A 16,904-nucleotide genomic window follows, 5' to 3' on the forward strand; every position below is an offset into this window, starting at 1 on the left:
ATGAATACATGACAACCGTAGCTTTTTATGCCAAACATTCAATATTTTGCAATGTTTATGTATCAACCCAAATATGATATATGTACATAAGATATTTTCAATTGTTCAATCCAAGCTAATAACTATTTTTTTACAAGCTTTATCCAATGTGTTGTAGTGACAGGGTAGCATTGCTTGCTAATATCATATTCTAACTCTTTTGTCACATAAAATAGTCATATCCATCCGTGTCTTAACATTTTTTTACTTTGACTATTGACATTCATCACCGTATTGAAAATGTTCTTGAACATATTATATTCGACATGCATCACATCTATATTGTGTTGAATTAACAAGTCCGGCCAATATGACAAGTCCTAAAATATGCTTCTTTACCTCCAACCATATACATGAAATAACGTTTTATTTATATCCGCAACTTCTAATTCGGTAACCTTTAGAATTCTGTAATCATCTATCTCTCAAATTTGTTACTTCCCAGATTTTACACACGGAGAAGACATCACTTACGTTACGGGTGTGTTTGTTTGGGGAATTGGATTTTCAATCCACTATTCCCATTTTTTACCCCAAAAAACATCAAATCAAACTCTTATTTTTTATTTTTTATATTATACTAAAAATCAATTTTACATTCAAAACATCACATCAATACCTATTTATATCACATCATACAACTATTCAAATTCAAAATTTTTACTATTCAAATCCCAACTCAAAATTCAAACCCCCAAATAAACACACCCGTAATTTTCTTCCTGAACTTATTTCTGTTGGAAAGGTAAGAATAGTCATATGGAATAAACCTTCAGTGCGTATTAAACTATGATTACTTATACTTATTCAATAGAGTAAAAACGACTATTTGATCCTAACATATTGAACAAGTAGTTTTTCTCTGAAATGACCCACCTAGACATCATTGAATATTCCGGTAGCTCTCCCATATATGAAAAAAGTTATATAATTAACATATTCTCACCAACAAATAATAAGTAAGTAATTGATGAAGAATTGTTCACCTATAGTGCAATGAAGAGCAACCTCTATCACAAAGTTTTCCTTTTGGGAAGAATCAAACGTTTCAATCACATTAGTTTATAGTTCATTCAATTCTTCAATTAAATGTTGCAAGTAAACATTGATTTTTTTGTTTGGGATTGGCTCCACTAGACAGCACACCGGATAAAAATAAACACTCGTCTTTCAGACACATATTAGGTGGAAAGTTGTATTGTGTTCAACCATAGACTAACATGAGTATTGTCTCTTTGACTGGCCAAATGAATGAAATCTATCCGTGCAAAGTCCTAAGCAAATATTTTTGGGATCAACTCCCAACAAGGGGTATCTCGCATCTAACTCTTTTCATAATGCTGAATCACAAGGGTAACACATATCATTTGCGTTCGCATGCCGATGATCCTCATGCCATATGTGATGTTGTCCGAGATGACATGTATAGTCTCTTTAGTCTCGGTGTAATCAGGAGATCATACATATATCGAATTGACACCGCTCTTCTATTTTTATCTTTATACCGTAGTTTTGTACAAAACTTGTAATTTTCTAAATCATAATCCTCCTTCCAGTATAATATTAAACCGATTTACAATAATCTATTTTTCTTGCAAGGTGATTCTAACCCCTCAGTCTGCTTCTTTATTTCATAAAAAGTTATTTACAAAATAGTTGCCATCGGGCAACATGTCGTGCATGAGTTGGCACTGGACATCAAACCATCTTTTATGCAAGTTGAAGTCAACCTTTATATTCAACATTCTTGCGTCAAATGCAGACCCTCCGACATTCATCATCATTCGAATATAATATATAATCCTCGGATAGGTTGTATTTTTAAAGTTAATTGGCTCAACTTGTTAAGAGCTACCACTTCTGTTATGTTTCTCACCGTGACTAGGGATGGATAAATTTACTGAACATACCGAAATACCGACTTATCGTACCGTATCGTGTCGAAAATACCGAAACTTTAAGTATACCAAAAGTTTCGGTATGGTATGGATATCGTACCGAAGTTTTCGGTATGGTATCGGTATGAATTTTCGGAAAGTTTGGTATTTCGGTATGATACCGTACTGATATTATTTTTATTAAATAATTTAATTATTAATATAAATAATAATTATTAATATTTTTTAAATTATAAAAAAAAATATGTAAACTATTGAAAATTTATTGGTTTTTTCATAATATTTTTGTGGTGGAGAATAGTGATATTTATTATTATTTTTTAATTATTTTGAAATTTAAAATTATATTTTCGGTATAATCGGTATATACCGGTATCTACCGAAATCAAAATTTTCGGTATAAGCGGTATATACCGGTATCGTATCGAAATTTAAATTTTCGGTATAAACGGTATATACCGGTATTGTACCGAAAATTACGGTATACCGAAATTCGGTATATTGAAACTTTCGGTACGATACCGGTATGTATTTTAGTCATATTGAAAAGTTCGATACAGTATCAGTATCGACCGGTATTTTCGGTATAGTACGGTATGCCATCCGTAACCGTGACATGTCCATCTATCATACAATTTTACAATACCCATAGAATATAGATAGATAGAGACATTGTGTTTTTACAATGTTTGCATGGAGTATCGTTGATCTTATATACATTTGGGGGTTGTTCATGCAATAGTTCACAGAGTCATCAACTCCACCAATGGATTCTTTACTCAAAATACTGTTACATATCTTATTATATGTATCCAAGACCTTTTTGGATCGTCCTGTCTAATTTATTCATCATTGAAAAAAAGTATATCAACAAATGTTGATAAAAATAATATTTTTGATTTGCATAAAGTACTGCCATTGGTTAATTTTTAGGTAATATAAATATATTCATGCAATTAAAATACATAAATTAACATAATAAGAGACATATAGAAAGTCTCTTATTCATTATTTTCCGTCTAGTGTCGATATAATACTAATATTTTCATATAAAAAAACAAGTCTATTCTTTTGAGATGGCACGGAGAGAATAATAATTTATACTGTAGTATAATAGATAAAAATTAATTTTATCCCCCAAAACTACTTTGTAAAAATATTTTGTAACGAAGTTAATTATATGCTAATGATAAAATTATTGTAACATGTAAAAATGTTTTCTTATAATATTAGTGGGGGATCATAATTACTAAAGAAAATAAATAAATAAATTTCGTATATATATAAATAACAAAATAAATTAACTAATTTCAAAATATAAAAAATATTTCTAGTACTATTATTTTTGTAATATTACCTCTAAACAATTATTCAAAGAAATAAAGCATCCAAAACACGACTAAATAATCCAAAACACGATTTAAGGAGTCGTCTTGTTGTGGTTGGGTGGGTGGGTGGGTGGCAAAAAAAGTGAAAGCCTAACTTTTCTTTATTACAGATAATTAGATTAAGAAGATTAGATTAGAACCAGTGTGGGCCCGACTTCCCAAATCCCTTTCTCTCTCTACTCTCTTGTTTCTCTCTCTGCACTTTTTATCACTTTTCACATTATTTTATTGTGCCTTTTTGTCAGAAAAATCAATCAATCCCCTTAAAAAATTTCACATCAATTCTTTCCTCCATCATCTGCTCTGTTGTTGCTGCTCTCCTCTCTCTCTCTCTCTCTCTCTCTTCTTCTTCCTCTGCCTCGAGCGAAAAAGTGTTCTCTGACCTGACCTGACCTGACTACCACTGCTGGAAAGGTACAAATCCGATCTTTATTTTATTTATTTTTTTCCAGAAATTTCCAGCAAGTTCTGGTGTGTTGTGGTGTTTGATGAGTGACTTCCAAGCTTGCCTGCAGAGGAGGAACTCCTCATCTAGGTTTCCCTTTATTTCAGTGGTTGGTTTTCATCCGTGGATGATGTTATTATAATTTAAAAGACGATTTTTGTTCGTGATTTGGTGAATTAAACTCCTCTCGCCGTGTTCGGGTATGGAATTTCTCAATTCTGCTCGTGTTTTTTAGGATTTTCTTCTCGATTCGCACTTGATTTTGTTCATTTCCCTTTGAATTCGAGCTTTCGCGAATTAATCGACTATTTACTTTCGATTTTTGGGAACTCACCTGCTATTTGAAAATTTTTGACGGAATTTGTGAATTCTGGTTTGAATTTGGGGATTTTCAGGTTCGAGTTCGTGAGTTGGTAAATTTTCCATCATTTTAGGATGCTTGAAATTTCATGTATATGTATGTATGTGATTTTGTATTTTTGGATTCTTGATTCCCCAACATGTAGTTGAGACTTGGAACTTTTTGATCTCTTTTTCAATCCGAAATGGATTTATTTCACTATTATTCTTTTGGCATATCTGATATTTATTTCTCTTGCGAATGAACATATCAGCAACGAATTTGTTCTTCGCAATGATTTTTATATTTGTTTGTAGTAAAGTAACTTAGCTGAGGGAATTTGTACTGCCTCCTTTAGGAATTTGTTCCAACTTTTTTTCGATTTTCGACTACGCATTCGTATCTTGTGATTGGAGTTTGGATAGAATTTCTTAGCCATTTTCTCTATGCACTATCTGATTTGGTTGACTTTGGACGTCGAATTCGATGTAATTTGCTTTACGGTTTCGATACAGATAGGTGGATTGGTTCGGATTGGATAACCGGATTGGAAAGCCGTTGTGTTTTTTAGTTAGGGATTTCGGTGAAATTGTGGTATGGATTATCGTTGTGATTTCTGCGGGGAGAAGAGATCGGTAGTGTACTGCCGATCCGATGCAGCAAGTTTGTGTTTGTCCTGCGACTGCAACGTCCATTCGGCGAATGCTCTTTCCCGGCGTCACACGAGAACACTTGTTTGTGAAAGATGCAATTCGCAGCCGGCTTTTGTTCGATGTATCGATGAAAATGTATCTCTTTGCCAGAGCTGTGATTGGACTGGCCATGCCGGTTCGAATGAGGGTCCTGGGCATAAGAGGCAAACTGTTAGCTGTTATTCGGGATGCCCTTCTGCTGCAGAACTTTCGGAAATTTGGCCTTTTCTTTTGGACTTACCTTCGGTTGGAGATTCAACTTGTGAGCAGGGAATGGGGTTGATGAGCATTGCCGATAACTGGCCAATGGATAACCAAAGCTCACGAGGCAAGAACGAGGTTCGAGAAAAAGGATTAGTTGAGGAAGCCGGCGAACATGGCATCGTGAATGTGGAGAAATCGACGATTTTGATGGAGTCTTTGACTCCGTTTCTTGATTCGAAGATGCACCATCTGGATCAGTCAACTACTTCTTCTGTTCCAAAGGTATTCGACTCGATGATCATTTTATCTAAAAGTTTAGACTCATGCGTACTTAAACTTCACCTAAAATTTTAGATTCATCGAGCGAGCGTCTTATTGTATATATTATATATTTGTTCTTTGATTAGTCTTTTAGTGCCTCGACGATATTTCAGCCTTTGATGTATTGCGTTTTTATGTGTTTCTATGGAAGTCTCAGTTGTTCGATCCTTTCATATTGAACTACTACATTGAACCTTTTGTTTTTGTGGTTCTTTTTAAGGCTTTTTTTTTTTTTAGTCTCGATTGAATTCGCAAATTGTTTTCAAGATTGAGGAACTTAGCTAATGTTGCAATGTTTTTAGGTCTCGCCTCTTTCGATTTCGAGTAATGTGTCCTAATTTCGTAGTTGGTTTCAAGGATCATTAACCAGTTGGTGTTCATGATTATTATACCGATCCGTTTATCTACGTCTCTGTTTCGATTAAGACCGGTCGTTTTACATATGCAGCAGGTTCTCTTATCCGAAGGGAAGGGTCCTTCCGTCTTTGATGATGAAGGGCTGTACGATGATTTCAACATGGATGAGGTCGACTTGAGAATCGAAAACTACGAGGAACTTTTCGGTGCCGCCCTTGACAATCCCGAGCAGCTCTTTGCAAACGACGGAATCGATGGTATATTCGGGACAAAGGACATTTCTGAATCCAACTGTGCCGGTGCACTCGCCCCCGGGGTACTTTTTCTCGATCAAATTTTCTAAGATTGTTGTCACTTTTTCGTATGATATCCTTTCGATGTTTATAGTCTAAACGTTCGAGTAGTTGTCGTTATAGAATTTTTGCTCAATTGGTTTGTTTATTGCCGCTGTGGTCCGGAAAAGATTGTTGTCTAACCTTAAAGTATCGATTCTTAGGGTTCGAAAATCAGAGGGACGAACAAGATGCAGCCAGCATGCAGCAATGCTGCTTCGGCGGATTCGGTGTTTAGCTGTAAAACTGATCCTAACTTATCGTTTGCACGGCAAGCACATTCGGGATTATCGTTTTCCGGTCTTACGGGAGAAAGCAGTGCCGGAGATTATCAAGATTGCGGTGCATCTCCGTCGATGCCGATCATGGGAGAGCCTCCATGGCACCCTCCAGGTCCCGAAAGCTCGACCCCTTCTAGCCGTAGAAACGATGCCGTCATGCGTTACAAGGAAAAGAAGAAGGCGAGGAGGTAAGAATTTTTATCGATACCTTCTCGTAAAAGTACTAAACCTTATACGTCGTCCGTCTCACGTGTATTGTCTTAAATATTTGGCAAAACACCATAAAACACACTTGGAGTTTATGAAAATTGCATGAACTCCTTTATTATCTAAAAATTGCTTAAGATTTTCTTATAATTTCACCTGTATCTAATCTTCTTCCGTCATTAGTTAACGGTGACTGTGTAGCTACAAAATTACCATTAACTAATGCGGAACGAGGTTAACCGCAGATTTTTTAAAATTATTAGGGAATATGACGTAATTTTAAAACAACGAGGGTGTTTTGTGCAATTTCATAAACCATGTGTTGATTTTATGTTGTTTTGCCTAAATATTATTGTAGTAGATTTTTAAAAATTATATTGATAAGTTAGTTTGTGTAAGATGGAAAGGTTTGAAATACTATTGAGTTTAGTGAATTTAAGGTGCATAGTGGGACTATATATATATATTTTGATAACGTGAGAATCCATAGCTGCTACCCTTCGGATGCATTCTGGATAAACCTCCGGCCAAATATAATAGAACGATATTTTGATAAATAAAAATAAGAGGGGAGTATATTGATAAATTGAGTGGGGACTAAGTAAATTAGAAAAAGGAATGAACTATTTAGATGAGGGTGCGGATCATCTGTTGATCTAATCGAATCGGCACCCCCAATCAAATTAGCATGGTGCCAATTTGATTGGATCAGAATATCACATAAATGCATACAATATATATATATATATTTGCATAACACAACATATGGTGTATTATAAAATATCATATGCTGAATTATAACATAGTATAAACTGTATCATAAATATGCTATGATAGTATATAATATATGGTGATTTGATCGGGTCAGCACTCGATCTGTAGCCTTAGATGAGACAACCCTAAATGATAAATGAAACAATACATGTGAGACAAAGTATATATATTTTTTACATTTATAAATATCTTTACTCTTATCGATGATGCGACAGATTCGAAAAGAAAGTACGGTATGCTTCGCGCAAGGCGCGAGCGGATGTACGGAAACGAGTCAAGGGACGGTTTGTCAAGGCCGGGGAACCTTACGACTACGACCCGTTGAGCCCGAGCCGCAGCTTCTGATAAAATAATGAAAAACTTAAATTCTCGCTTCGAGCATTCGGAGGCAACCTCGTTCGCTCGGACCATCCATCCTCAACGGGAAAAGAACCCCGACTCCTTGTCGGGTTTGCCCCGAGAGTGATGGATGAACTTGCTCGATGGTACGTTCCTTAACTTATCTACATTGATTGGCTCGTAAAAAAACTTACGTTTTGATGTATGTCGTATATATATATATGTATGTATGTATGTATGTATGTATATGTGAACATAGCTAGTGTACATTACGGTTAGGAAAGATATATGTTCGACGACTTGAAATGGGCTTCGGTTGGTCGGGGGTTTATCGAACGTGGTTTTTGTCGCCGGTTGGTCGATTGCGGTGGTTGTCGATGTTGATGATGGCAGCGGCGGCGGCAGCCACGGCGACGGTGAAGGTAATTGTGCGTGTAAATGGTTGTGTGTAAGTTACTGTGAGTTTTGATGAAGGATTCATTTCATGGGGAGATATTTGTGAAGGATTTTTGGGGCCATGAGATGTTTTGGTTTAGCCAGATACCTACACACATACATAAGCCTTTTCTTTTCCTTTGGTGCTGTAATAATCCTATGTTAGTTGTTATTTTTGTATTATTATTATTATTATTATTTGTTGAATAAAATTTGATCTGTAAATCATGCATGTTTGTTTTTGGTGTTTGTTTTATCGTGGTTTAAAATTGATTTAAAATCGAGATGTTGATTTAAATTTTTATTTAAATAATATTTTGATACAATATTTTAGGAGAGAAAATAACAAGAGAATTAACCATTGATTATTAGTCGGAGTTTGTGGATGATATTAGTTGGAGTTTGTGGATGATAGTCGAGACTTATTTTATTATTTGATTGTAAATTAGATTATAGTATAAAAATAGATATTTGATTAACAGATTTTTTTATTTTTTATTTTTTTCATTCGAAAATTAATTAATATTAATATTTAATTGATAGTGTTATGAAATAAATGCGGAATAAACTTGATTTTATTAAAGAAAAAACAATAAAATCGTAATAAACTTTGAACTAGGGCTTGGTTTTTAGGTTCAGTCCCCAATATCACCCACTTAATCACAAAATCGACACAAACACATAAACTGCGACATACACAACCAAACCGGCCCGAGACCCACAACCTAGACAAAAAACAACCCCCACAAGTAAGGAAAAACAAAGCAACGGTAGAACAACGGTCAAAAAGAAAAGGAACCACACAAACCGAAGGCTAAACTCGATGTCGAACCCCTTGCAGTTCGAATCGAGACAGGGGAAATGATAGCACCTCTAATCTCCAAAGAAAACAGGAGAAAGAAGCTCGTCGGAAGTCGTCGGAGAATATCGCCAGAATATCGCCAAGAGAGGAGTGTTTGAGAGAGGCGAGAGTAGAGAGAGGTGAGAGTGTTTTAGAGAGAGAGAGAGTGAGGGATGGTCTGTGCGGCTCCTCTCTCTACACAAATATATATATGTAGGTTAGATCAGATCAACGGTCAGGGTTAAACCCCTAGATCAAACGGTCCACAGCAAGTCTAGGTAAGTATATGCGGGTCGGGTCATGTAATCGGGTCGGAGGGTTGGGTCACGGATTATAGGTTGGGGCCAAGTTTAATTGGGCCACAAAATATATATGTGTATGTGTTTGTGTATGGATCCAATAATGGTCTCCAAAATTTTATAACAATCCTCCACCAAATTTTGGTTATGGGTAACTAGGGTCATCACTGCCCAATATTGGATTATATACCTGCACATGAAAAAGATATATTCAAGTTAGTAAAAAAAAATACATTAACTTAGCCTACCATCTACATACACGTAGAACACAACTAGTCATATGTATCAAAGCACATAACTTTCAAACAAGATACAAAATTTTTAATTTTCCAAAACATTGTATCTACAACAGCAGGAATATTTTTAAATCCAATTATTGACAAGCCTACTCCATATCGTAAATGTGCCATACAACAGAAACATATAGCACACAATATACAAACAAAAACAGTAACAAGCTTCACAAGTTTCATATCATTCACAACCAATAATAACATAACACACAGAAGCCAATACCAAAGTCAAGAAACTGATTTCAAACACTCATTATCACCTAATGAGCCCTTATCTTCTTTTAACACTAAACATTGAGACTTACTTTCGGGACTAAACAATTTCCTATCACTCTTAGGTTTATCCACATCTAAGCTCTCAAACGAACCTCTAAATAAAGAAGATGAATCAAAATTACCAAACATAAAGAACACTTTAGGACTATTCCTAACTTCATCTCTAACAAATAGGTAATTTTCTAACTCATTACTATTATCAAAATCAGTTCCTACATTATTTTTAATCTCAGAAACTGTATTTTCAATTTTATTCACAAACTGCCTTGGAGCAGATAAAATTCGAAAATCACCAACAAAAATATCAGTTTCACTAGATCTTTCCTCATTATCAACCATACACTCTACATTAGATAACAACATTTTCGTTCACAAAATCAGTGTATTGCTCAGCAGCAGTTTTCATATACAACAAAGAATCAGAAACAATATCAGCATTAGTTTGAACATCACAATGCACAAATTCTGATTCACAACTAGTATTATCAACATGTATATCACAAAACTGCACATTTATATAATCAGCAACCATGTTCTGATTTTCAGAATGACAACGAAAAATAGATTTTCAATTTCTTTCTCTCTAATGTCAATTATATCAGTCTCCACCTCACTTTGAATACCATTTTTACAAACAGAGGTAACTTCTCTCTCAAAATTGACAAACTCAATTTTAGCATCAATTTGCACATTATCAGCAGATTGAATATTAATTTCGTGTAAACCAGAATGAATATAACCACAATTGAGAACACAGTCTTCCTTCCCAATTTTTATATTTTCGTTTTGTACAGTAAACAATTTTTCAGCAGTATTATGAGCAAAATCATCATTTCCAGAATCAATTTCAGCAACTTCAGTGTTATCAAATTGCACAACTTTAAATTCACAATATTTACATTGCTCAGCAATACAATGCTCAATAGTACAATCAAAACGAGTATCTGATTTCTTAAATTCACTCTCACTCTCATATTCTGAATTTTCATTCTTGAAAACAGGGAGAATTTCAGAAGAAACATTTTTAGAACCCATTTCAGCGATTTTTAAAATAGGAAATTGCACAGTTTTAGGTTCACAAACAGCACGCTGATTACCACATAAATCAAAAAGAAAATCAGACTCTTCAGAATTATTTTCTGCCCCTTCTACCTCAATCAGATTATGCTCCACCTTATTTAAAACACTATTAAAATCTGTACAATTATTAGCAATTTTAGAATCAAACAACTTAGACTTTTCATTCAAACATGGCATAACACCTTCATTAAATGTCACATTATTACTAATAATGGTTTTAAAATCAGGTCTAGAACTAAGCCATAACCTATAACCCATAACACCATAACCCAAGAAAACACAATTTTCAGTTTTCTTATCTAAACCATCAGTGCAAATACATATCACAGTACAACACCAAAACACACGAACATTAGACATGTCGACAATTCTACCCAACCACTTACTTTAAGGAATTTCACCATTAAGGGGGATAGATGGTGTTCGATTTAAAAGATACGCTGCTGTTACAACAGCCTCACCCCAGAATTTTCTAGGTAAACCAGACGATGTCAAAAGACATCCAGCTCTTTCCAAAAGAGTCTGATTTAACCTCTCAGCAACCCCATTAAATTGGGATGCCTTGGGGACAAATTCAAAATTAATACAATTTTGCACACAGAAATTATTAAACCAGATGTTACAAAAATTTAAACTATTATCAATTTTAATACATTTAATTTTCCGGCCAGTTTCACTTTCAATTTGAATTTTCCAATTCTTGAAAACCTTAAACAAATCAGGTTTATTTTTCAATAAGAAAATCCAAATTTTTCTAGAAATATCGTCAACTATAGTTAAGATATATCTACTACCACCATAAGTGGGTTCGTTAGAAGGTACACATAAATCTAAATGTATATATTCCAAAATCCTTTTTGAAAAAGTAACATTTTCAGGGGTTTTTAACGAAAATTGAACTTTATTTAATTTTTCAAGTTTGCACATATTACAAAAGGGAACAACAGAAAATTTCTCATTTTCCAAATAACCAGATTCATGCAGAATTTTCAGACCATTATTCCTTATATGACCTAAACTCTTATGCCATAATTCAGAAATAACAATTTCAGAATTCTCAAAATCAGAACATGCATTAATAGATATAGCAGAGGTTATATACAAGTCATTTTTTAAATCTGCCCTTAAAATCCCTAAAGACTCTTTTGTTATTTTCATGCAATTTAAACCCCACTTTCCTTCTAAACCTAAATTAGATAATCTAACACATGACATCAAGTTGTTTGACAAACCAGACACATATCTCACATCATGCAGTTTTATCACATCACCAGATTTAAATTTCAAATTGACAACACCAATTCCCTCAACTTTACACACACGATTATCAGCCATAGTAACATAACTGTGCATTAAAGCTTTAAATTCAGAAAAAATACTTCTCAAAGGTGTCATATGGAATGTACATGCAAAATCAACAATCCATTCATTTGCACACAAAGAATTTGAAGTTAAATCTGTCCTAACATCAAACACATCCCCCACATTTCGATTCACATCAATCAAATTGGCTAACTCTCTTGCATGTGCTCTTTTATTATTATTACTACTGTTATTATGTCCAGCAATGATTATCAATTTCGAAAACAGTTTACTCAAAAACAGTTTTGAGAAGAACACAGATTGTTTGGCTAAAAAAACAGTTTTATTTTAAAACAGTTTATGAAAAAACAATTTATCAAAAATATGAATTATTTAAAAACAAAATGAGAACTAAACAAATACCACAAATCACAGCACACAAACAAATCAAACACGAGCAAACAATAAAGCTATCTATTACAACATTCACTCGTGACTATTCAACCGAAGGTACTCGAAAAATCACTCACAATAGTGAGGATCGGAGTTTTGCAACCTTGGTATCCCAATAGTCTTTACAATCAATTTGTGCGGAATTAACAGAGTGACTGAAACAGTAGTAACAAAAGTTAAGGTTTTAGATTTTACCCTTGAAGCACTGCAACAATATTTTCCCTACAGTATACAAGAGAAAAATATACATAAACCTATACTCTTTCGAGAATAGGGGTTAGCCAATATATAACAACAGTTATCTACAACAAAGACACTGTTACTCTTCTAACTAAAGTTAGAATCACTGAAACTCACAAAATATAAGGAATACTGCACAGAACGAGCAAAAAACAAAAACAGAGATAGGCCACAAAAAATTCAAATCTATCAAGATATCTGAGAAACAGTTTGGTTTTTAAGCTTTTAATCAAAAACAAATTCACGGTTCTTTTTTTTTTAAAAAAACATAAAAAGATTTTAACCAAACTTTAAAGATTCTATCAATATAGTTAACGGTTTTATCGATCTAAAAAAGAATTTTCAAAATCCAAACCAGTTTTAACAAAACACTTACGATTTTTGAAAAAACTTTTAGATTCAAAACCAAACTAACACAGATCTAAACTAATAATAAGGTGAGCAAAAAGATATATGGTTTATTTTCTCAAAAAACAAGCGAGACTCACTCAAACTTCACCGATCTACACAATACAGTAGCGGTTTTGTTCGAAGAACACATAAAACAATTCGACAGTAACCTAAAAAACACAGATCGAGTTCAAACAGGGCCGATTTTGAACAAATCTAAAGGAAAAAGAACCGAACACACTAATACAGTTTCGATTCAATCAGATTCTTTCGATTTCACACAGATCTATCAAGTATTGAGTAGAACTTTACAAAATCAACAGTAAATCACGATTTTGTAAATAAAAAACTCAACCGAAGCTCTGATACCACTTGTTATGAAATAAATGCGGAATAAACTTGATTTTATTCAAGAAAAATCAACAAAATCGTAATAATCTTTGAACTAGGGCTTGGTTTTTAGGCTTAGCCCCCAATATCACCCACTTAATCACAAAATCGACACAAACACATATAAACTGCGACATACACAACCAAACCGGCCCGAGACCCACAACCTAGACCAAAAACAACCCCCACAAGTAAGGAAAAAAAAAAGCAACGGTAGAACAGCGGCCAAAAAGAAAAGGAACCACACAAACCGAAGGCTAAACTCGATGTCGAACCCCTTGCGGTTTGAATCGAGACAGGGGAAATGATAGCACCTCTAATCTCCACAGAAAACAGGAGAAAGAAGTTCGTCGGAGGTCGCCGGAGAAGATCGCCAGAATATCGCAAAGAGAGGAGTGTTTGAGAGAGGCGAGAGTAGAGAGAGGTGAAAGTGTTTTAGAGAGAGAGAGAGTGAGGGATGGTCTGTTCGGCTCCCTCTCTCTACACAAATATATATATGTAGGTTAGATCAGATCAATGGTCATGGGTAAACCCCTAGATCAAACGGTCGACAACAAGTCTAGGTAACTATATGCGGGTCGGGTCATGTAACCGGGTCGGAGGGTTGGGTCACGGATTATAGGTTGGGGCCAAGTTTAATTGGGCCACAAAATATATATATATATGTGTTTGTGTATGGATCCAATAATGGTCTTCAAAATTATCATCAACCAAAATTTTATAACAGATAGTTCGTATAAAATAATGGTTGAATATATATATATATATTTTCATTGTAAATGTATAATTTTAATTAATGTGAAAATAGTAATCCCTTCGTCCCAAAAGTATAGTCCTATTGTGTTGGGTACGAAATTTAAGGAATATTGATATTATGTAGTTGGTAAAAAGTAAGTATAAATGAATTTTTTGCCCTTGTGAGTATATTAGTGTAAAAAGTAGTGACAATTTGTAATAATAATGAAAAGGTAGGGATAGTTTTACGGTGATATGATTATTTATGGAAATGAGATTATTATTTTGGGACGGACAAAAATGGTAAAAAAGACTATTGTATTGGGACAGAGGAAATAGTATTTAAAATTGTACTGGGACGGAGAAAATAATATTTTTTTAATAATGATATAAAAAATTGAAAGTAATTTTATAATAGTTAGAGCTGTCAAAATGGATTGGCGGGACAGATTCATCCACAGTACACCATAATTCTCAAATAAGTGTGTTATTTGCGAACCAACCTGCGGCAGGGTGGGCTAAGTTTTAGGTAGCGCAATCCAATTCACCGGCGAGTGGTGGGCCAGTCGATTTTTAAAAAATAATACATTTTTTTTATAAATATAAAAAATAATTATTTTTAGAATTTAAATAATAAATATTTAAATAAATATGTAGATAAATTGATTCAAAATTTTAACTGTAATTGATTGTTTTTTTTAAAAAAAAGAAACTGTTAATAAAAAATATTTAAACAATAATTAGGTATTTTTTTTTATAGATATTTCAATATATTTTAGGGAAAAAAATTAAAAGACAATAGAAAAAAAAAATTAAACAAACAGAAAAAAAAAGAATTAAACTAAAGAAAACAACGACATGGTCAAAACAATTATAAAAAAAAAGTAACATCACAAACAAGTCTATTCATTCACCATTTTTAGATGAATTAATTTTTTGTGTGGTAGGGGATTGTGTTGGTAATATAAAAAATAATAGTATTTTGTGTTGAATGATTATTTTTTATGAGTGGATAGTATATTATATTAATGTGTATGTATATTTGTATTTTTTAAATAATATTTATAGAGAATTGTTCAATTGAAAAATAATGAGTGAACAAACTGTTAAGTCTGTCCATGTTCTACAATTAAAATTTATAATTTGGATGAGAATTTACAATTCAATTTTTGATTGATATAGGAATGGAGATTTGAGGAACTAAATATGCCAAGTTTCTAGGTCACAATCAAAGAAATTATGGATAATGTAATCAAAAAAATATGAACGGAAACTAAGATTTATTAACGAAATCGAGTAAAAATAAAAATATTGAACTAGATTTGGTTAGACTTAGCTCCAACCAACTCGGAAAAACCAAAATCGAAACAAAATACACCTAATCTAGCGACTACACATAAGAACCGGCTATGACCTCAAAACACACGAAAAATAACCCCACAAAAAGAACATACAAGGCAACTGAAGGCCTACAGTGTCGAACGAGCCCCTTGCGGCTACGAGCGACTACAAACCAAAGGGGAAACGTGCCACAGGAACTCCACAAGATTACAGGAGGAAAGACACCGTCGGAAAGGCCAGAGGGAGGTTGAGAGAGAAAGACTAGAGAGGTGTGTGCGTAAAGAGTGAGATGTGGTTGATTATGAGATGACGCTCATCTCTCACTAAATATATATGAAGGGTATAAGGGAATGGATGGCCAAGATCTAAGACCTAGATCGGACGGTCCAAATCTCGTCTAATAAAAAAGACGCAGATCTCAAACGAGGTCATGGGTCGCGTACGGGTCAAAGGCACAGGGTAGGCAAGTGGACACAAATGCGGGTGCGGGTCACGGTTCACGGATCAGGGCAGGCGGGCGCGGGTCTTGGATCATAAGTCAGGGCCAGATTGTAATTGGCTGCATAGATTAGGTGTGTAGTGTATTTGTATTCAGGTGGATCCAAAGGACAAAAAAATCCAACAAATCCTCCACCTGATTTTTCGTCTAAGTAGATGGGGTACATCATCGCCCATATATTTACCTGCATAAAAGAAAAACATAATGATAGCAAAAAAAATATTAACTTAGTCTACCTACTACTCTAAGTAGTACAAGGCTAATCAAATGTATCACAATGTATGTATTTCATACAAGATACAAATTTGTTTGCAGGTAAAACCTTAATACCCATATCAGATGGGTTATACTCGGAAGGAATCTTTTCCAATTTGAAAATTCCTTTAGATACAATATCACATATGAAATGAAACCGCACGTCAATATGTTTGGTTCTATCATGGAATACATGGTTTTTACACAATTGGATTCCTGACTGACTATCCGAAAAAATAGTAACAACATGCTGTAAATAACCTAATTGATTGATTAATCTTTTTAACCATAATATTTCTTTTAAAGTTTCAGTTATTGCAACATATTCAAATTCTGTTGTGAATAGAGCTACAATGTGTTGCAATTGAGATTTCCAACTAATGCAAGTTCCACATAAAGTAAAAACATAGGATGTTGTACTTTTCCTACTATATCTATCATTTGCATAATTCGAATCC

At 34.0% G+C, this 16,904-nt stretch overlaps 1 protein-coding gene across 7 annotated transcripts; it reads left to right on the forward strand.

Moving 5' to 3' along the window:
* Positions 1 to 3,575: 3,575 nt before the first annotated feature.
* Positions 3,576 to 8,224, forward strand: LOC127266133 (zinc finger protein CONSTANS-LIKE 9-like). Of its 7 annotated transcripts, none has more exons than XR_007842081.1 (6): positions 3,576 to 3,739; positions 4,626 to 5,288; positions 5,776 to 6,000; positions 6,181 to 6,485; positions 7,494 to 7,763; positions 7,877 to 8,224. XR_007842081.1 is itself a non-coding variant. In XM_051296275.1 (6 exons), the coding sequence occupies exons 3-6, from the start codon at positions 4,707 to 4,709 to the stop codon at positions 7,621 to 7,623; spliced, it is 1,242 nt and encodes a 413-aa protein (XP_051152232.1). In that variant the 5' UTR covers positions 3,578 to 3,739; positions 3,841 to 3,970; positions 4,626 to 4,706; the 3' UTR covers positions 7,624 to 8,224. The 7 variants fall into 7 exon arrangements, 6 of the variants coding, with proteins under 6 accessions (XP_051152231.1, XP_051152237.1, XP_051152232.1 ...); XM_051296275.1 differs by adding an exon at positions 3,841 to 3,970 and having other exon boundaries at positions 3,578 to 3,739; positions 7,494 to 8,224; XM_051296278.1 differs by adding an exon at positions 3,878 to 3,970 and having other exon boundaries at positions 3,579 to 3,739; positions 4,630 to 5,288; positions 7,494 to 8,224.
* The last annotated feature ends 8,680 nt before the right edge of the window (positions 8,225 to 16,904 follow it).

Source organism: Andrographis paniculata, unplaced genomic scaffold (genome assembly GCF_009805555.1).
Source record: "Andrographis paniculata isolate CXL003 unplaced genomic scaffold, ASM980555v1 Contig74END, whole genome shotgun sequence".
Taxonomy (NCBI): domain Eukaryota; kingdom Viridiplantae; phylum Streptophyta; class Magnoliopsida; order Lamiales; family Acanthaceae; genus Andrographis; species Andrographis paniculata.

Bases quoted from the DNA above. Each gene is read 5' to 3' on its own strand.
- LOC127266133 (XM_051296274.1), top strand. From the start codon at position 4,707: ATGGATTATCGTTGTGATTTCTGCGGGGAGAAGAGATCGGTAGTGTAC. The intron at 6,001-6,180 runs GTACTTTTTCTC...ATCGATTCTTAG, and splicing joins CCGGTGCACTCGCCCCCGGG to GGTTCGAAAATCAGAGGGAC. The intron at 6,486-7,493 runs GTAAGAATTTTT...ATGATGCGACAG, and splicing joins GAAAAGAAGAAGGCGAGGAG to ATTCGAAAAGAAAGTACGGT.